This window comes from Hyperoodon ampullatus, assembly GCF_949752795.1.
Source record: "Hyperoodon ampullatus genome assembly, chromosome: 1".
NCBI lineage: Eukaryota > Metazoa > Chordata > Mammalia > Artiodactyla > Ziphiidae > Hyperoodon > Hyperoodon ampullatus.
Window position 1 is genome coordinate 41,578,365 of NC_136914.1, and position 22,298 is coordinate 41,600,662.

Here is a 22,298-nt window from a genome sequence, read left to right on the forward strand (position 1 = left end):
GCTTTACAGAGACATATTCTACCAGCCAGAAAGGAGTCCTGCAGCTAGAGCACTCTTGGGAGAATAAATGGAAACCCTTCCTCATCTCATTTGATTCAGCCTCAGTGAGCCATCGATGGTGGCTCACTGGGCAGGGAGGTCTGCTTCCTGGGCTGTCGGGTCCTTGAGAGCAGGGCTGGGAAGCAGACAGAGGGAGGTGGCTTCCTCACTGAGGCTGAGCTTGCAGACCACGCCAGGGTGATATCCAACAACAGGATTATGCTTCAGTTTAAAAAGGGAAAGAAAATAAGGCAAAACAAACAGCTAATCAAAACAAAACAATCACTACAAAGCTGGTTAAACTGCTTTCAAAGAACTATTATTGTAGAGCTGGAGTGCTAGGGAGTATCTGAAAACGGTGTTGTCAGAGGTTTGTTGATCCAAGTAAAGTGAAGAGTTAAGGCAAACTTATGACAATGTCAGACAAGATTTCCAAGCACCTGCCACTGAGGAAGAAGAGATTTTAAATATAAATTTGCTTGGTTCTTCCATCTACTCTAATCAAATTGGCCAAGAAAATATGAACCTCTGCCATTTTGTCCATGTTGATATTAACCCAATACTAAGTGTGCACAAAAGTTAGCCAGTACAAACCATAGGGAGGGGTTTGTTCCCCACGTCCTGGTCCAGGCATTCTCCCACCCTCAGTGATGTCTGTCTCACTGAGGCAACTTGCTGCAGGAAGCCCATCCATGATAAGGTTAGGATTGGGTTGAGGAATAGGACAGAACAGATTTTTCCATCAACGGGTCATCTCACTCTGGTTTATCAGGGATTTTTGATTTGGCTCTTGGGATAAAAGGAGAAGCAAAGGAATGCAGATGTGACCCGGAAAACCCCCCTAAAGACTCCCTCTTCTCTGGCTGGGACTGATCACTTTCTCACTGAGCCTGTTCCCTTTTCACCTGAGCTGGGTGAAGAGCATGGTCCCCGGTATCAGATGTCGGTAGCAACTTGTTGAAACTTCTGTACCAATCAGGGAGTGGAAAAAAGTTAATTGTAAAAAATCCATTTTAAAGAATGTGTCCTGTGGACAGTGCTGGGGTAAGTTGGGAGCAGAGTGTCCCACCTTGGGCTTTGGGGCTTGTGCTTGAGGGTCCTTGGCTCTCATTCTGGGCTTTCTGCCATTGTTGTCAAACTTCAGAGTTCTCACCTGGTCTTTGTATCTGATGCTCTGAAAGTGAGCCTTGTCTTTTGGCACCAGGTCTCATTCTGGCACAAAGAAGTAATGTGATAGAAGCTGATTTTCAAGAGAATTAGTTGGTGTGGTTTTGAAAAATTTAAAAGTAGGTGAAATCAATTTTGTTTTGGTTAATATTTAGGTTCTCTGCTTCCAGCAGTTCTCAAGTCATCAGAAGAAAGAAAGGATGCTCTCCTGCATAGAGCTGAATATTCCACTATTCTAACTAATGAAAATCTTGGTATTAGGCTGTTAGAAACATGCAAAAATCAAACTCCTAAAGTAGCTGGGAGGAGTCAAAAAGGAGTGGTTACTCAAAGAATAGGCTTCTTTGTTACCATTCTTTGTCATAGAGTAACACTTCCTTTTACACCGTAAAGAAGAATGAGGTGGCATAGAAGAGGAAATTACAAGGATGCTTTCTTTCAGTGCCAGATGGGAGCGAGTAAAAATGTTCAGAGATGGAACTAAAAGATTATTCCATATCTTCTTAATTTTGTATCTAGGTAAAAAGTCCAATATTTAATATCATCTCTATTTCTAAGGGAAGTCTTACAATTTCTGCTTCTTTGTTTTCTATATTTTATTCATTTGTCTATTTTTCTTACATTGGAATCGTATAAAAATGGATGTGTTTGGTTTATAGGTGAACATCATTCCAATAATTGCAAAAGCTGACACCATTGCCAAGAACGAATTGCACAAATTCAAGAGTAAGATCATGAGTGAACTAGTCAGCAATGGAGTCCAGATATATCAGTTCCCCACAGACGAAGAAACGGTGGCAGAAATTAATGCAACGATGAGTGTAAGTCCTCAAGTAAGAAAGGACCAACCAGTGATTTTCCTGAAAGCTTTTCTTAGTAGCAGCATTGTGCAGTGGCTAGAACATTGGACTAGCATCTAACGTACTCAGTGGGGTCCAGCTCTGCCACTGCTTCAAGTCATTTAATCACCCTACTCCTCAGTTTGTCCATCTGTCAAATGGGAGAGTTAGACAAGATCTCAAATCTCCTTCCTGCTTTAACAGTTATGATTTCCACAGCAAATCTTGTGGGAAGGGAATGCCAGCCCAGCACCATTTCACACAAAGCAGCTTAGAGGAACTAGCACTCCACTTGCTTCTGCCAGTGTCGGCAGAAATATGTCCACCTGCCTCTCTTTTGCTTCTGTGATTGGTTCCTGCCTTTTTCTCCTTTCTGCATTCCCTACCCTTTCCTGAATCATGAGGTAAACTGGCAGTGGAGGGTACAGTTTCCACATCACAGGGAGGAATGGTCAGGAGATAAATGATGAAAGCTTCAGCAATCTAAGTGTGCCTGTGATATAATCTCTCCTGAGGACACTCCGTCCTGCTAGTCGATACCCAAGTCTTTCCCACTGCTCCTGTGTGTCTTGTAGCCGTGGCTCACCTCTGTGTCATGTAACTGTACCCATCTTTCTTCAGTTGGGAATGCCCGACTTCTGTAGAAGAAGCAGCATTCTTCACACATAGTTGATGCCCACTGAGGGTTTTTGGAATTCTTAAAACTGAAGGTTAGCTTCAATGGAATGTAATTAGAAGCTGTTAAATAGCTTGGCCTTCCCTGAATACGTGCTCGAAATTGATTCAGAAGTGTGCTGGTGGCAGTGGAAGTCAGTCTAGACTTTTTAATTTGTGGTCCATTGAGGTATGTTCTACCTTCCTCAGATCTGATCATGACAAGTGTCTAATCAAGTCATTATTAAAGGCACTAAAGGCGCTCCTTTAATTAACAGTTTTATTGAGATATAATTGATATACTGTACGACACCCATTTAAAGTATACAATTCAGTGGTTTTTAGTGTATTCACAGAATTGTGCAAACCATTGCCGCAATCAATTTTAGAACATTTTCATCACCCCAGAAGGAAACCATATACCTTTTAGATGTCAGCCGTCTAACCATCCAGACACTGGCAACCACTAATCTACCTCCTTGTCTCTGTAGGTTTGCCTATTCTGGACATTTTATATAAAGAAAGTCATACTGAAGCTTATCTAGAGAATTAAATGACTTGGTTAAAGCCTTCCAGTTAAGAGCAGCACTGGGATTTTGACCTAATCCACCTGGTCCCAGTCTTGTTGCTGTTTGCCATCGTAATTAGGAGATCAGACTAATTCCACAAAACTGCTTCTTCCTTCTTCCATTCAGCATACGGACTTTTCTAGATATGGCTGTTATCATTTAAGGAGGAACTTTTCCCATAAATCACTCCCAGCATGATTAGGACTTTGGAAGGGAATGTAACTTTCCCCTTCTCTGGGAAATTGTTGAATTTAAAATTTTAGGGGGCGTCCCTGGTAGCCCAGTGGTTAAGAATCCGCCTGCCAATGCGGGGGACATGGGTTTGAGCCCTGGTCCGGGAAGATCCCACATGCTACCGAGCAACTAGGCCGCTGCACCACAACTACTGAGCCTGCGCTCTAGAGCCCGCGTGACATGACTACTGAGCCCGCGTGCCTAGAGCCCATGCTCCTCAATAAGAGAAGCTACCGCAACGAGAAGCGCACGCACTGCAACAAAAAAGTAGCCCGTTCTCACTGCAACTATAGAAAGCCCGTGCACAGCAACGAAGGCCCAAAGCAGCCAAAAAAAAAAAAAGAATTTAAAAAATAAATAAAATTTAGGGATGTCATTAATGCAGAGATAGACCAGCTCGGCTCTGTCCTAGTCTGGTCACACTGAGTCATGTGACCCCCTCTGGCTGTCGTGCTCCTGTGTCTAGGATAGTAAAGGGTCTGGAATCCTTGGAAGGAACTGGAGAGCAGATTCTTCCCGGGAAATGGCCATGAGGGCGTGCGAAAGGAAGGTAATCATAGGGGAGAGCGACTAGACTTACTCAAAAGTCAGAACCAAAACCAGAAGGCAAAAGAGCAGTGTGGGCTTTGGGCCCAGTGAAGTGCACGTTTAACTCTTGGTGCCTCCATCCCAAGTAGTTGGTGGACAACAGATTCTGTTTCAGCTCACTCAGAAGAGATAGCATGGAGGGAATTCCTACACAGATTCCACCCCTAAAGTTCTCTGGTTCTGGTTACTGAGAACTTGGTGATAATAGTAGTGCCTGACATTTTGACATTTATGGAGCACTTATCACTATGTATCGGGCACTGCTCCAGGCTCCACATTTAATGTCCACAACAGCCCCATGGACCCAAGCGGAGGAGTGTATTTGGTTATAGCATCATTAAAAGCTCAGGCTGGGACGGCACGTGTTTATTCCGCTGTAGGACTGCAATTTGGGGTCAGTGGGATTCAGGAAGTAACATGAATGAGTACCATCCAATTTTTCTCTGTATATCCCTTCCTGTCCTTTCAAGTAATTTTGCATGGCCATGAAACTAAATTTGTGTTAATTTTCTTGGAAAGAAAATACCCATGAATCTTTGCTCTTTTTCTCTCTTTATCAGATTCACAGAACTGATATTCCCAAATTCATTGTGCTCTTTATCAAGGAATTTTCTTATAGGGTCTTCCTTGCAGGCAGTTCCTGGTGATGAAATCCCATATGATATGTGGAAAGCAGATTTCATTGGCGGTTGCTTTCGTCACTCAGGTCGAGTGGAGGGGTCAGTTCCCTGGGTCGTCACAGCAGAACGTGGGCTGGAAGGGTCCTATTACCCCTCAGCTCCAGGGAACCACATTTCAGTTCCAGATGCTGAAAAAGAGAATGTGCTTTCTTGCCTTCCTACAGAGTATGAGATGAACTAGAAAATATAAGTATCTGGAGCACCAGACCAAATACCAGTTGGGCGGCCTGGGCTGAGGATTTTGCCAAGCTCTGGGAGAGGATCTGGCTTTAAAACACTCTTGTCTGTCTCAGTGTATCTGTAGTGGAAGAGCACTGGGTCAGGGAGCCCTAAGTCATAATTCTCAGAGCAGCCATTTCAGATGTTATTCTCACTTGCTAATAGGAGAAAGATAGAATTACTGTTTTCTCCCCGGAATGTAGCCATAGTTACCAAATAAACCAATGTGGCACAGCCAGTTGTCTTGAATAGTGTCTCTGCTCAAGGTAAGTCGGGGTGCAAGGCTTGAGCCAATAATTTGAGCTAAAGTATATTTGACTTGAATTTTGTGCAATGATCAACTGTCTAAAGCAGTGCTGTTCGGTAGAAATATAAGCCACACCAGTAATTTAAATTTTCCAGTAGCCATATTTTTAAAAAGTAAAAAGAAACATAAAGTTAATTTTGAGAACTTACTTAACCCAGTATATCAAAAATATCATTTCAACATGTAACCAATATAAAAATTATTAATGAGATGTTTCCATAGCAGGGCTTTGAAGTCCTCTGTGTGTGTGTGTGTGTGTATTCTTTTTTTTGTCATACCACGTGACTTGTGGGATCTTAGTTCCCCAACCAGGAATTTAATCCAGTCGCTGGCAGTGAAAGTGTCGAGTTCTAACCACTGGACTGCCAGGGAATTCCCCCAATGTATAGTTTATAATTACATACATCCCAACTTGGACGCATACGTAACTTACTGCTAACATATTTAAAAGTTTTTCAATATGAAGTAAGTACCAAAAAGACAATTTTCCTTCATGTTTGCATCTACGTTAACAAAACTGGTTCTTCTTTTTTTTTTTTTTTAAGAAGATCTGAGTTTGAAGCAAAGTGACATGCAGTCCTACCAAAACAATAAAGTGATAATTAATGGAAAAATATTTCACACTGCTTCCCTTTAAATGTAAATTAATTAAAAGTAAATAAAATTTAAATTTTCTTCATTTTACAAGCCTCATTTCAAGTGCTCAATAACCACATAGACCAGTGGCTAGTCTCAGGCAGTGGACATCCCATGCTTACCATATAATCACAAAGACTCCTAGTTTCCCCCCGAGTCCAGCTCATGTCAGATACTTGGTATCTGATTGTAGGGGGTTCGGATACACGAAGCCCAACCCCACTGAACTGTTGAGCCCCTCGCTCTTCTGCCCTCCCTCGCCCATTTCTCTTGCCCCGAGCAGAGGCCTGTGGGGGGAGGGGGCGTGTGGAAGCGGAGGAGACCATGTTTTTGCAGCACGGGAAGGATAACCGCTCTCTGTCCTTGTGTTGCTGGCAGGTCCACCTCCCTTTCGCAGTGGTCGGCAGCACCGAGGAGGTGAAGATCGGCAACAAGATGGCAAAGGCCAGGCAGTACCCCTGGGGTGTGGTGCAGGGTACGTGCATATCGCGGGGAAGGGGTTCCTCACGTGTCACCCCCAGGGTGGCTGTCCCCGATGGGTTTGGGCAGGTCCTTGACGTGGGCAGGTGGAAGGGGGCGGCAGGGTTTTACACCTGGCAGTCGTGGAGGCCAGAAAGAAGCAGGGAGGCTGGGAAGCAATGGAGAGAAGTGGCTGCAGCCCTATAGTGCCTATGAGGCAGCCCCCCAAGAATGCTGGGTTGTGTGGGGAATTTCGTATAAATTCCTGCTGGAAGAGAGATCTTCCCTGGGAGTTTGAATGAGTTCTTTATCAGCAAAGAATAAGAAAGCTGCAAAAAGCTTCTTGCGAACAAGAGGATACTTGTTTCTCCATTATCTCTGGAAAAATTGTCTTCTTTTTTTTTTTTTTTTTTTTTTAGAAATTGTCTTCTCAGTAAATATCTGAGAACAAGTGACCTATAATTGTAGGACATGACCACAATCTCTAACCTGAAGACATTTCCTATGTCACTTCGATGGGCAAGGTCTCAGATTCTATTACCAACCCTTGTGTGTTCTGAAGGAGGGATGTCCAGTGCTATGGATTAAGTAGAGTGGCTGCAGAAAGTTCCCTCATTGGTTTACGATATATCAGTCCTCCGTTTCCTTTGTTCTGAGTAAAGGCAATAAATCTGTGAGACATGAGAAAGCACAGTACCTTTGAGATATGTAGGAAAATTATGGTTTTTATCAGTCTTCCCAAATTCTCTACAATAGAAAAACTTGCTTCATAGTGTTGTTGATAAAATTAAAGGAGATGATACATAAAAACTGCCTTGTGGGCTTCCCTGGTGGCGCAGTGGTTGAGAGTCTGCCTGTCGATGCAGAGGACACGGGTTCGTGCCCTGGTCCGGGAAGATCCCACATGCCGCGGAGCGGCTGGGCCCGTGAGCCATGGTCGCTGAGCCTGCGCGTCCGGAGCCTGTGCTCCGCAACGGGAGAGGCCACAACAGTGAGAGGCCCGCGTACCACAAAAAAACCCAAAAAAACCCCCAAAAAACTGCCTTGTACAGGTCCTGACAGCACGGAGGGGCAGAAACCGGCCTGGCTTTGGAGCCAGAGGTGATGGGGTCTGAATATAGACTCTGTTGCCTCTGTCTGGGAGGTCAGCCTGCTCATCAAAGCCACGCTCTGCGCCTGGGAATCCTGCTAGGCAGAACTGCTGCCAAGAGCCAAGACAGTATTGGCAAAGCTCCTCCCACGGTGCCCTGCCCTCAGCAGCCACCCTCATCATCAGCAATCATGATCTCTGCTGTCAGAAATCCTGTCTTTGTAGGGGTGTAAGGAGGATCCAGTGAAGGATCTTCGGGTGACCTTGAGGCCTCAGAGATTTCAGGGGCAATGGTAACTACGTCTTAGATCACTTCAGATTTTAGTGACATCGCTGCTGAGAGCCCTCCCCGCTTTCTTCCCCATCTCCTGCAGTTGAGAATGAAAACCACTGTGATTTTGTGAAACTTCGGGAGATGCTGATCCGTGTGAACATGGAAGATTTGCGAGAACAGACTCACACCCGCCATTATGAGCTGTATCGGCGCTGTAAGCTCGAAGAGATGGGGTTCAAGGACACCGACCCTGACAGCAAGCCCTTCAGGTATGTGGGCACCTGGCAGTCAGGCCCCCCAGGCAGCGGTGTGAGTGGCGTGCTGGCGCATCACAGAAATGCTTGTTGGATTGAGAGATGGGTGGTGGAGGGACCTGGCGGGGGCAGATTAATAGCACGGATTGCCAGGCATTGCGATAACCGCTTTATTTGTATCATCTAGAGTACCTGATGCAGCTGATGTCATTATTGCATCCCCATTTTACAGATGAGGAAACGAAGGCACTGCAAGTGTAAACAGCCTGCCCAAGTAGGAAGTGACAGGTGTGAGTTTTGAACCTCTGTTCTTAACGGTTATACTCACAGAGGCACAGAACCTGGTCCAGGCATTTACAAAGGTGTGGATGCTCACTACAGTTTGTCCCGTTCATTTTTGCCAAATAGGTTTAACTTACCATGTCTCCTACTTTTTGACGTGCTCTTACTAGGTTCCAGTGAACCAGTACAATTCTAACAACACGAACGAGTAGTAAAGGAAATAACTTACAGAACATTTGCTGCGTATTTTCCCACACCGCTGATGGATGGAGAGGAAGAGGCAAAACGTGAAGGGGAGAATATCGAAGTTCATGTAGAATTAGGGGCCCTGCAAAGGCCAGGCCCTGTTAGAGCCCAGTGGTGGGGAAGGGTCGGCGGGGGCAGAGTGCCGGGGCCACTCCAGGCTTGGTGAATGGTCAGAGGAAGGTTTGCCGCCACCTGGTACAGGAGAGGATTGCTCTGTGCATACTGAACCCATACGGCTTCTTCACGGGGATCTGAGTTGAGGTGATGTGAGGTGTGTCTGTGCTTGGCGCCTGTACTGATCGGGGGCCACGGTTCCTTGGAGAAGACTGTTCTCCTCCTCTCTTGTGGCTGGCCTGGACTCCCACTCAAATGTTCAGGAGCTGGCTGGTCGCGGTGCCTGAGGCAGCCTGTGTGCAGAGCCAGTGGACTCCCTCTGCTGGATCTGAGCTGCCATTGCAGTGGCAGGGAGGTTATTTTCTTGGAATCTCTTTAGTTTGGTGAAGTCTGGACTGGTCTCCCAGTGGAGTGCTCCTGTGGAATGTATTTGGTGAGAACAAATGGAGACCCCAGACAGAGGGCTTCTAACCAAAAAGTTAGCTTCTAGCTAAGTTTGCATCATTTAGTCCTGCTCTAGGGGCTTGTAAAATTGGCCCTCTTCATTCACATGAAATGTGCTTTCCGAGGCAGGGTAGAGGATGATGCCCTTTTGTGTACACAAGTTTAGGGGATTGAACCTTGAAATGCATTGACCAAAAAATAGCCCCTACACAATCAAGCCTACTCTCTGGTTATTAAGCCTGAGGAAAATGGTTTTTGTGTGGCAGAGACTATCTTCATTTTTTCATAGAGGTTTTTTTTTCTTCTTCACCCATGCATAGAGATGAAACAAAAGGAACCACAGTAAAAATGGAACCCATGTGCCCTCCACCCTCATTCAAACCCAGGCGGTGTTGAAGGGTGAAGGGGAAGCAGTGTGGGTTCAAGTCTTGACTCTGCTACTCCCCAACTCCTGAACCTGCCTGGGCCTCAGGTTCTTCACCTGTAAGACGAGGAACTGGGCTAGATAAGGGGACAGTGAGATCTAGTAGGGGGACTTTTTCCAGAATGTGCCACAGAGGAAATGCTCTAGGCTCTGTGGACCATGCAGTCTCTGTCCCAGTGAGTCAACCCCACCCTTGTAGTGGGAAAGCAGCCAGAGACCCTAACATAAAAGAACAGGAGTGGCTGTGTTCCAATAAAAACGTATTTACAAAAACAGGCAGGGCCAGATTTTGCCCTCAGGCTGTAATTTGCCAGCCCCTGGCCTAGATCATCTCTTGGAGTCCTGAGCTGCCTGCAGAAGTTAGAATGCATGTGACTGTTTCTTAAGTCTGTTAGAGGTAATTTACCTCCCCAAATTTTAAGAACCATTCAGCACAGCTGTGTTTTTTCCAGCTCTGGAACTTGGAGTCTGTGATGCAGGCCCCTTCACTAACCTTCCACCGTCTCGACCAACTTGGGTTCCTGGTTCCCAGGAACCAGGGCTGGTGAGGATTTCCTGCTGCTGCCTGTGTCTCTGCGTTTGAGTTACAATTTCTCCTGCAAGGCCAGGGTAGCTGCCGCCAGGAGGAGGGTTGCTGGGTGGGTCTAGCAGGTCCTGCAAGGCCTGGCAGAGCTGGATCCAGCTCACTGCTATGGCCTCCCCGTCCCCAGGGGCTTCAGGACCTGTGGTGGACGTCGCTGAGGCCTGACTTGTAGAGAATGTGCTTTATTCACACGTATCCCCCTCCCCATTTGGTTCCTTTTCTACTGGCCTGAGGGTTCCTTTTTGAGGATGAAAAGGAGAGAAATATATTTTATATAAAATATATTTTGTATATGTAAATATTTTATATATAAATATATTATATATATATATGTATATATATAAAACCAAGGCCTTTACTCTTTTCCCTGTATAAGAAAATAAGAAACAGAGAAAAGTAGACCTTCTAAAAATAAACATCTTCTATCATCTCAGTTCCTGGGAACCCTGGAAATAGTTTCTCCTCTTAGAAACCCACTCAGTCAACCTCCAGTGGCCCTCTTGGTGCAGGCAGGATCATTTGGAACATGAAAGTTGGCTTTGAATCACATGTCTTGGCAGATAGCAAGGTGAAATAAACTTGGTTTTCCTCTCCTTGGAAACCACTGCTTTACAAAGGGCCCAGCCTCTCCCTTGGAGGAGTTTCCAGCCTCCCCAGCACTTCCTGTGAGCCTGACACTGAGAGTGCAGGAGGGGACACAGTTAAGGAAAAGCAAAGGCCACAGTTAATTTAAGGGATTTCCCAGAATTACACCTTCAAAGTCATCATGCCTGGATGCTCAGAGAAGACTTTTTTTCCCTGTGAATTTAGGGTGAGCTTGGAGGAGTATCAGTGAAGGACTCAAGGCTTTTATATTCTCAAAGTAGAGGATCACTTCACGGGTGTACAGTGAAGTCCACCCTCCCCTCTGGGCACCCTGTGTCCACCACTTGCCCTCTGGGTGCCACTTGTGTTTATACCATGTGTTTATAAAGCAAAGGGTGGCCTCGAAAGCCGAGGCCCATAAGTGGGAGCTCCCCTGAATATATGACACCGTGTGAAACCAAAGCAGAAGCTGGGCAGGCCACATTTAAGCCTTGGAAGTATGTCCCGGGCACAAAAGCTGAATCTGTCCCTGGTGCTTTCCTTCAACCTGCCTGCGTTCAGAGTTGTGTCTCTCTTGTCTTGCGGTAGAATCTTTCTGTCACTACACGTGTATATGTCCAGGCGTCAACCTGCTTTTTCTTGTGCGCATCTTTCCCACCTGCTGCCCTGCAGCCTCAGAGCTCATGCCTCACCCCAGCCAGAGCACCCATGCCTTCCCTGGACCCAGGTCCCCCAGACCCTGGCCCCTTTCTGGCTGGCATTGGAGGAAGATGGGGGCGGGGATGTCACACAGGAGCGGGGATGGGTCTTGTCCCCGCTGCTTGTCTCCTGAGATGCCACCGCCCTCTTCCTAACACTCCATCCTCACCTCAAAACACCACCTTCTCCTTGACTCTACCTATCAGGTCACAGGTGCTCCTTCACTGCCCCTCTCTCAAGAAATCACAAAGTTTTCAGGCCCATGAGACCATACACTTTTAGGAGCATGGAGGGCTCACTTCCCCAGCCTTGGGAGGTGGGGCTCCCGCCTGAGCTAGGTGGCCCAGCTGAAAATCCCAGCTCTGTCACTTCTTCACTGTGTGACCTGCACAGGTTACTAAGCCCCTCTGTGTCCGAGTTTCTCCATGTATAAAATGGGAGGTGATAATAATAGCTACCTCACTGCGTTGTTGTAAGGATAACACATTTGCGTGTGTAAGTTCCTCCGTAAACCCCGGTGGCGTGTGGTGCTCTGGCCTGCCCTGCACTGGGTGGTCCAGGAGACGTAACAGGGAGACAACTGTGTTACGTGAATTACCGGAGTGCACGATGAACTGGAGTGTCAGTGCTCGTTCTCCCTTCCCTTGACCTCCATGAGCAAAGCCTGCCTCTCCCAAAAGCTGTTAGAAGAGAATGAGAAGATAAAAGCCTCAGTTTCAAACCAGCCCAAACCCTCATGAAAAAATTGTTCACTTCTCACTTGGAAAAGGGTGTTAATAACTACAATTAAAAATTAAGTTGGAAGAGCTAGATATTGCAAAAGATATCATCACTTTAGGTATCTGAGAGGGTACTATAGATGCAGTTCCTTCTGGACTGGTTTTCACTGGCTGGAAGCATAGGGGAGGGTGTCTGGTGTCTCTCATTCACATGTGGATTTCTGCAGGTGCCCGGGGAGTAGGATCTGTGACTGCATTGCTAAGAAACCTACTGCAGGTGACTCCTTGGAGTGGGGGGTTTATGATTTCTTTCTCATACATTGCTTATGCTTTCCAGTGTCAGAGTTGCAAAGCTGGTTCCTGTCCCCAGATGCAGCCATCTAATAAGCAGCATGTGTTGAGGCCATCTGGCTGGTGGCAACATCGCTCCCTAACCTTTCTCTAGAACATGCGCTTTCCAGCTTTGGGCTGCAACCTTCACTATCAAATGTGTTCTACATCGTGATCCAATATACACATCGTGAAGTGATACCTGCTCTTAGAGTTTGCACTGCATTTCTGGTTTCTTCTATCCTGTTCTCTAAACTTTTTCTTTTAACATACTGGTTAAAACCCTTGATTGGGTCATGACCCATAGTTTGAAAATGTATCTCCAGAAACTGGAGCCTAAGCTAGGTTGTGGTTGGGACTGGATCAGGTCGAGTCATGCTGAGAGGTCTCAGAATTCCAGTGGCATTACCCAAAGGACCTTCTCTCTGTGGGTCACTTAACAGAAGTTTTCACAATTAAACAAATTTGGCTCTAAGTGAATCAACTTAAACAGGTTTTTTTTTTTTTTTTTTTTTTTTTTTTTTAATTGAGGGACATTTCAGAGCACTTAAGACAAGCAGTGGTTGGCAGACTAGTTACATCAAGTCACCTGGAAGCATTTTAAAAATACAGATTACTTTTGCCTTCGCCTGACATCCTGAGTCAGCATCTCCAGGAGTGGAGTTAGGAAACTGTGCTCAGAAAAGTCCAGTAAAACATGCCCAGGCGACCCTGACGTGCTGCAGGGCTTGGGAGCCCCCGTGCGCTGTGGCTCTCCTAAAGGGAGGTCACACATTGCATTTTCCTTTTGTTCTTTTGGCTTGGGAACCCCACTTTTGAAGATTTCTGGAAACTAGCGATCTCTGGAACACACTTTGGGTCATGTTTCTTGGTAGTGTTTCTATACTAGGTGTTCCACTGCTTGTTAAGAAAGAAGAGGAAGATGGATTCATTATCTTAAAATGAACAAAAACTGGGTTCCCCCAAAATTTCATAGCAGGGACAAGTCATCCTCTGCCTTTGGCCATTCTGACACAAATGATAGTGATAAAGAGTTTATTAGAAGCTAACAAGCAAAATCAAACTCATGAATTATTTTATAGTTTCATTATCCATGCATTTCTCTCTCTCTGTGGCTCTATAGCTTAAATTTCAAGTCCAAATATTGCTATTAATATTAGGCAACACTAATGTCGGCCAAACTTGCTTTTGTCTCCTAAGATAATGTGAAAGCCAAATATACCTCCAGAAACTCCTAACTCGTGATTGTCCATTACCCAGGCAGTGTTGACACTCTTGAGGGCAGGAGAACTGATTGTTCAGCAACCAATAAGAGCATTGATTATAGAAGTATAAACAGTCCTAATTAATGCATTTTGTAAGTATGCTGCTCTTATAAACGTATGTCCACATGCACACGCCCCTCCACCACCTGAATGTTCTTTTTCTCCTTCTACATGGACAAGTGTGAATGCTGGGGTGGCTCTGCATGGAGCCTGGGCTCATCCACAGGCGCTCTTCATTTTGGAATCAGCACTTTGGATGAATTTGGTCCCTAGGTAAAAGTGGATAATCCTGCTGCAGACTTGTGTAACTGTAACAACCCTTGTTCTAGGGAAACTGCAAGGGAGAGAGAGAGATAGCAATTACCAGCAAATGTATCTCTGTTTGTGTAAGTGTGGGTGTGGGTGTCTGGTTTTTTTTCTAGTTGTGTTACCAAAGGTGATTTTTCTGTAAATATATCTCTTCTGACTTGGAGGTAAAACTGCGTGATGGCCTTTGCTTTAAAATATTGGGCCCCAAGTTCTGTAGACAGTCAGGGGCAGGATAAGGTTTAAAATAAAAATCAAACTCCTCCCTGCTCTGTTTACAATTGGTAATACCACTTGAAGAGCCGCAATTTTCTGTAACACCTTTAGATACACTATTGTCTCTTTAGATGGTTCACTGAGTCTGTTTTCTAAACTGGGGGCTGGAGGAAGACGCGTGCGGGGGTAACATTTATTAAGCACCGATGTGACCTCAAATGCTTCACTCACTCTGCCCACATTTACCTCCCGAAATCATGGGCCCCGGAAGGCATTGTATTCAGAGAACATTGAGGCTGAGAGGCCGTGCCCTTCCCAAGATCAGTCAGTAAATTGCTGTGAACCCAAAACCAACCCTGGTGGGTCTGTCTGGCTCCAGTGCCGATGCATTTCTCTCTCTACACCCCCTCCGTCTTCTAAAATTCTAAATCACGTCTTCAGTATCTACGTGGTACTGAACTGGGAGATACTGGCCAGCCCAGGCTTCCCCCATGTGAATGTATGTAGCATACAGCTTGGCCAGTAAGAGACATCCCATTAGTGCTACACTGTACTTATTGCCTCATCTCTGGTTCCTGATGTGCTTGTCTTTCTGATCGCCACATAACTAAAAAGAAGATGGTGCCATTTTGTGTGTCCTTGAACCTGGTGAGTTGGCAGCCTTATTTATTTTGAGGAAGTGGCTGAGTAGGAATTGTCTGGACTGAAATTTCTTATCATGCAACTCCATGACACTGTCCTTGGTTTGTGGCTTTTGAATAGTCTTCAGGAGACATACGAAGCAAAAAGGAATGAATTTCTGGGAGAACTTCAGAAGAAAGAAGAAGAAATGAGACAGATGTTTGTCATGAGAGTGAAGGAGAAAGAAGCTGAACTTAAAGAGGCAGAGAAAGAGGTAAGCCAACTGTCCTTGCTTCCGGGGGAGACACACACGAGACAGGCCTTCGTGCTGCTCTAAGCACTTGCTACATATATTCTATCACACGAGGGGCTACTAACCTGGTACGAAGAGTAGGGCAGCCAGTCTTATCCCCATTTCACAGATGGTAACACTGAGTGTCGTAAAGCTTAAGTTATTTATGCAGTCACATACCTAGTTAGTAGCAAAGCCAAGACTAAAGCTAGAACTTAGGTTTCCAGACCTGATCCCACATTCCTTGTAACTCCATATTTCATCAATTTACAGGTGATGAAACGTAAGATTTGCAATTCTGGGACCATTATTGTCTCAGTCTACCAGTCAACTCAGTGAACTAAACAGTGGAGGGCCCTTCGCCCCTGTCTGATGGGGGACGGGCTCCGTCCGCCGTGTCTGTGCTCTGGCTTCCCTCTGGGACGCACACCGCTGGCTCCAGTGTCCTGCTGACTCTAGTTCCCCACGCCGAGCCCAGGGTAGCTGCATCCTAGAGGTTCCCATGGACTCCTTTTTTATTTCCAAAGAAGTGTTTATTGATTATTTGAGTTTTATTTTGAGAAGTTTCTTGAAACACAAAGTATAGGTTTTGGTATGGAACAAAGTTGTTTCTAATAATTAAGCACACAGACACACAATTAAATTATCACTTTAAAATATTTTAAGCACAGAAAATCTGCCTAAAACTGCACAGATGAATGTATATTTCATTATAATGTACCCATTATTTAAGTTAAACCAAGAACTTAATTTAGTTGCCATTAGATTAATGAAGTGTGGAAACTTTTTTTTTTTTTTTTTTTTTGCGGTATGTGGGCCTCTCACTGCTGTGGCCTCTCCCATTGCGGAGCACAGGCTCCGGACGCACAGGCCCAGCGGCCATGGCTCACGGGCCCAGCCGCTCCGCGGCATGTGGGATCTTCCCAGACCGGGGCACGAACCCGTTTCCCCTGCATCGGCAGGCGGACTCTCAACCACTGCGCCACCAGGGAAGCCCGGAAACTTTTAAGGTCACTTGATTAAATGTAAATGCATCCTTTTTACTTACATTTGTTTCTTATATGTAGTACCCTAAATACACGGCTAAACATGTGCATAGAATATTATAAAATGAAATAACAATGAATATTTTCAGATGTACAGATTATTTCACATTATGATGAGTAGTAATTTGATCTCATTTTAAGTAATATTTTCATTATAATAAGATACAGTTTTAGCAGAGTTCAGAATTAAAAAGTCAGTTCTCTTCAGATTTTAAAATGACCCAATTAATTCTTTAGCTGATATAGCTCAATGAATATTACTCATTTTACCCTGTTAAAAGATAAACTGAGGGACTTCCCTGGTGGTCCAGTGGTTAAAAATCCACGCTTCCACTGCAAGGGGACATGAGTTCGATCCCTGATCAGGGAACTAAGATCCCACATGCTGTGCAGCGTGGCCAAAAATTAAAAAAAAAAAAAAAGATAAACTGAGGCACATTAAAATTTATAAGAGTTTATCTGAGCAAACATCAATTGGAATCAGGCCCCATGGATTTCTGCTGTAACAGTCACCCCAATGAGAGAGAGCAAGAAATAGGTTTGCCTTTGATGGTAGATAATAAGAAAGTTAGAGGTTATTTAAATAGCTAAGTACTCACCCTAGTTTTGCTGCAGAGAAAGGAAAGTTGAGCCTTATTTGCTGTTGGCTTTAAGTATCAAGTTGAATGCTAGGTAAAAATTCTAGAATTATCTAAATAGTAAGGATTTTCCCCTCCCTCCCTCCCAGTTTTTTTTTTTTAATATAAATTTATTTATTTATTTATTTTTGGCTGCGTTGGGTCTTTGTTGTTGTGTGCGGGCTTTCTCTAGTTGTGGCTAGCAGGGGCTACTCTTCGTTGCAGTGCGTGGGCTTCTCCTTGCGGTGGCTTCTTTTGTTGCAGAGCACAGGCTCTAGAGCACAGGCTCAGTAGTTGTGGCTCACGGGCTCTAGGCGCGCGGGCTCAGTAGTTGTGGCTCACGGGCTCTAGAGCACAGGCCCGGTAATTGTGGCGCATGGGCTTAGTTGCTCCGCGGCATGTGGGATCTTTCCGGACCAGGGCTCGAACCTGTGTCCCCTGCATTGGCAGGTGGATTCTTAACCACTGCGCCACCAGGGAAGCCCCCTTCCAGTTTTTGTTTCTGCATTTTGTGATAATTTTCTAAATTCAGTTTGTCAAGGGCCAGAAATTTCTCCACATACTCTTCTTATTTGAATAGTATGGATACATATATCTGTAGTCACTGTGTAAGTCTCTAAGTAAATATAGATTATACTTTTCAAAAAAGGACCAGAACTTTTCTTACCACTAGGGCGAGTTTCTTATTAGGAGCGTGGATAATTTTTATTTTCTTCTTTATGCTTTTTACAATGAACACGTATTTTATTATCAGAAAAAGTGCACAGAGATTCGCCTTAGTGCTAAGGGGTCCAAGTTTCAACAGTGTGTAGGGCTCCAAGGGATGCTTTTCACCACCTCGGCCTGGCTCAGCACCAGACGGTACCTCACTTGTGTAACTAAAACACGGGCAGTGGCACACACACGTTCTGCTTCTGAACGGATCCAGGTAGCCTTACGCCAATAAGCGTCCCGTTCCCTCCACCAAGCTTGTCTTCCTCCTCTTCTCTCCAGCTCCACGAGAAGTTCGACCTCCTAAAGCGGACACACCAAGAAGAGAAGAAGAAAGTGGAAGACAAGAAGAAGGAACTGGAGGAGGAGGTGAACAATTTCCAGAAGAAGAAGGCGGCAGCTCAGTTGCTACAGTCCCAGGCCCAGCAGTCTGGGGCCCAGCAAACCAAGAAAGACAAGGATAAGAAAAAGTAAGCGGGTGTCACCCCCATGCAGCGGGGCCCTCTAACAATTTATTCCTCTTGCATGTCTCTACTTTTCCCATTTACAGACTGGAAACTGGTCTATTACCAGAAAGATAAAAGCAAGAATTTTCTCTACAGTGCAGGGGAGACGACAAAGGTTTTTAAAGTATTTCTAAAGGGTACACAGACACTAATTTATAAAACTTGACCACACGATCAAGCAATCAGGACTGGAGTAACCTGTCATCTCCAGTAGTATCTTCTGCACCAACACTAGGACTCTTGAGAAGACAGTGCATTTCTCTTCACTACTCTCTGGAGACAATCCTCATGGCTCTTGATAAAGAGCATCCTAAAATTATGATTGTTAGAATTATTTTTCTATTCTCTGTTGTAAGGCTTAAGAAGTCAGTCATTGAAAGTCTTGTTCCCAAAATGAAAGATTTGGAAGAACTACTAGTGGCCACTAGTTTTCCCTCTAAATTCCACAAGATGATGAATCGTTTTATCGTGAAAATGGGATCAAAATGCCCGTTAAGACACCTCCACCAATTCTCAAGACACACCTGTACCCGCACAAAATTTTTTTTAAATATGGCCTTGATTTAATGTGCCAAAGGGTCAGATTCTGCTTTTGAGTTGTCACTACCTATGATACTCCAATAGCAGGGGCCTGAATCCAGTGGGAGATTTGGGCCTTCCTTGAAATTCTGCTGTGATTTGAAGCTTTATATCAAATCACCTGAAAGACTAGAGGGTGCCATTTTATGACAATTACTATTGGTTTGACAGTAAGCACAGTGGTCAATAAGATACCTTTGAAGAAAACCTTAGTGGTAGCTGGGTGGTGAGCCCATGGATGCCACCCTGCTTTGTCTGTTTAAGGTGTGGTCCTCTGAGGGCAGTTTTCAGGATTCCTGCTCTTCATCCTTAGATGCTAAGGTTCTAGGGCAAAGGCTGACGACTAAGTAAACAATTAAAATGTTGGTACTGGAGTAGGCAGAGAATTACATTCTTAGACATATATGGCAGATAGGATTGAGCCTGCACAGCAATCGAGTCCTATCCCGGGGGAGTAAGCTCGATAGTGGTGTTCACTTAATCTGAGTGAACGTGCAGTCTTGTCCCTGAGGAATCTTGTTACGTTTCCTGTGGTAGAAACCAAAATGCACTGCTACAGTGACGTACAGAGAAAGTTTGAAATTCTGCTTTGCAAGCCTTGACTTGCCAAGCTCTGAGCCAGCAGGAAATGTATGAAGAGAGCCGGGGAGCCAGCGGATTTTCTAAGCAATAGAAAGTAGTTGGTGTAGGTGAGCTGTGATTTGAATGGGGTTGGTACAGACCCACGTGGTCAAAGGACTCCAGGGGCCGAAAATTTAGTTATGCTGGATTAATCTTGAGAGTAACAACTGCCTAGATTATAATCCAGTTCAAGAAAGCACTTTGTAGCTACACATGTTGGGAGAGCATCGGCCACTAATGGTGACGTTCCCCATGCAGATGCAGAGATTAATGACTCTTCCAGGAAAGACAAAACGCAAGCCATTTGGCATCATTCCTTGTTGATCCAAACTAACCCAGGATAAAAACAGGTTGTGTGTGTGTGTGTGTGTGTGTGTGTGTGTACGTACACATCTATAGGCATGAATGAAACAGGAAAAAGCTGCTGACTCACGGTTTAGGAAACCCAAAGTCGAGTTTTTCTTACCCCGAAGCACTAAAGTGCGTAAAGGTACATGTTTTAGAACTTAAAATGTTTATAGAAGACCAGCAATGTTCCAAGGATATTTCATGTATACTGGATGTGCCTTTAAGCAATAAAAATTCCGAGAGCTGACCAGTATTGTGCCTCCATTGTAAAAAGTATCTAGTAACAGACTTCTCCGTGCAAGGAGGTTTTTCTTGTCCTATAGAACATTTTAGGTTATTTTCTTCCCAGCCTTGGTCCTTAGCAGTGTATAATGCATTTCACGTTTATGTGAAGTGTGTGCGAATTCTATTTTAGCCTTATTTATACATTCTCATTTATTATTAATGGAATTAGACTTAATTTGGTGAGCAGTAGTCACCAGATTTTGTGCCTGACAAGGGCGCGTACTTTTCGGTAACTTCTATGTTCTTAAGCTTTTCCACACTTTCCCATTTGAACAGTGAAAGCAGTTGCCAGTTGGAGGCCTGAAGTGTCAAAGTTAAAAAAAAAAAAAAAAATCACTTCCCTTGCTGCCAGTGGAGAGTTTTGGTTAGAGAGGACCGCAGACAGACAGTAATCAGGGTAACCAGAACAGTACTTGGAAAATAAATGGGAGGCTCTTTCCTCCTCGTGTAGCTGGAGGAGAGGCTGGAGTCACCACACTTGCCGCTTAGGAGCTGCTCCAGGGAGAGAGTTTAAAAAGAGATGCGTATTGATTCACCTGCCATGCTTCCACCTCAGAGCTTCACTTCGTTTTTCTAATAGTTTAAAATTCCGTTTTTCTATTCTAATGCCACGCTCCCTGTTTAACGTAGGTAAGGCTTTGTACTTCTCCTTGACCTGTTAGTGGCATGAGAGCATATAACATTTCCTAAGATTACAGACAAGGTAGAACTAACCCTGGCACTGCCATTAGCTGGACCCCCGCCTCCTGCCATCTCTGGCCACCAAGTCACTTTCCTTGATGGTGGCTACACCTCAGTGGTGGGAGTGCCCGAGGGTAAGTTGTTCAGTAGTTGTTCAGTGTTCATCTTTTCTGAAAACTTTGCACAGTTGCCAGCCAGCAGTTTGCTGGTTAAGATGAATCCATTCCAAAAACAAAGTTTTAAAAATCTATCATTTTAAAATGGTACCTGGCATCTGATAACTATAGTTTACACAATCATCCACTCATCTTTTCTTTTTTAAAAGAATATTTTGATTCTTCCTAAGGGATGAAGTTGCATGTTTTGGACTTGCCTCAAATTAGACATGTGAATCTTGGACTTGCTTTATACCTAGGAGGGGGAAAGCTCCGGGCATTGCTTTAGCTGTAACCATATAATGATTGTCCTTTTTTTTTTTTCCCTCCCAAGTAGATTAATAGCATGTCCTCCATCCACTATATTCCAATCCCCAAGTTAATTGTTGAAAGACATTTATTGTATATTCAGTACCGATGTGATGCCCAAATCTAATAGATTATGGTTTTGTGTTATTTGAGAAGATGAAAGTCAAACAGCAAATCCTTTCACTAGAACATGTAGTGGTTTCAAGAAGTCACTCATGAATTCTGAATTACCTGCAAATGGAAACTAACCACGTGTTCTTTAATTCAATATTAAAATTTTGCTTTTGCTTGTCATGTAGAATAGCTTACTCAAATTTTTGGTTTTAATTTCTGTCAATTCCATAATCATTGCATGAGCATTCACCATCACCGAATGCTGGTGCTGGCGCTCCTAATTTTCCTTCTTTTAATTTATTATTATTTCTAACTTTTTTGTTTTGTTTTTTAACTTGCAGTGCAAGCTTCACATAAAGCCTGGCAAGCCAAGGATGGTCCGCATTCACCTGCTTTTGCAGTAATATTGTATCTCTGCCATCTGTGTCCTTTTATTTTGTTTTATTTTTATTTTTTTCCCTTTCCCAGACACCATATAACTATTAACTCATTTTGCTGAATGTTGTTCGGTGGTGGAAAATGATAGAACAAGGGGATAACAGCAAAAGCTATGTGCAGCCGGACTTTGTTTCTGGAAAGCAAATGATTTGCCTTTTATGCCTGTTCAGAGTGGCAGCAGGAAGCATGCCTGTTGTGTTACTTTTATGTTGCTTTGGACCAAGGGAAGGAGGCTAAATTGCTACATGTACGTCTGACAGGAAAACTTTTCACCGCCTCAGCAGCTGACTATAAACCTGAATAGCCATGACAACTTGCTCTTCTTGATTATTCGTCTCCATGACGCAAAAGGCCCTGAACTCCCTCTGTCTCTTCTCCACACCTGCCCCGAACCAAGGTAGCTTTGTATGTAGGCAGAACGGTGGGTATGCTTTACCTGACTTTTACCCTTGCGTGGATTTTTTTATTACTATAATAACATTATTTGGCCTGGGTTGTGGGTCTGTTCAGACTGACAGTTTCCTCTTATGGCTTTAAAAATGTGTCTGAACCCCTGTGTCTCAAATCCTGGCCAAGTGGGTTGTAATAAGAAAATGATGAGTCTGTTCCCTTGTATCAGGGCAACCTTGGCCCTCTCACAGATAGCCCTCTCCAAGGTTGGATCATACAACCTTGTTTAGTAGAAGAATCTTCTACTAAGGATGATGGGCTTTCCACAACCTGTTTACTACTTACAAGATCCAGTCTTTTCAT

The 22,298-nt window shown here is 44.4% G+C and overlaps 1 protein-coding gene across 1 annotated transcript in view; it reads left to right on the forward strand.

Moving 5' to 3' along the window:
• The window catches only part of SEPTIN11 (septin 11), an 86,288-nt gene extending 64,603 nt beyond the window's left edge, over window positions 1–21,685 (forward strand). Inside the window, exons 5-10 of the mRNA XM_079700909.1 lie at window positions 1,866–2,027; window positions 6,311–6,407; window positions 7,856–8,024; window positions 14,985–15,117; window positions 17,792–17,979; window positions 21,449–21,685. Of these exons, the coding sequence (XP_079557035.1) occupies window positions 1,866–2,027; window positions 6,311–6,407; window positions 7,856–8,024; window positions 14,985–15,117; window positions 17,792–17,979; window positions 21,449–21,464 (765 nt within the window). The 3' untranslated portion in view covers window positions 21,465–21,685. The remainder of the gene's footprint in view (window positions 1–1,865; window positions 2,028–6,310; window positions 6,408–7,855; window positions 8,025–14,984; window positions 15,118–17,791; window positions 17,980–21,448) is intronic.
• The last annotated feature ends 613 nt before the right edge of the window (window positions 21,686–22,298 follow it).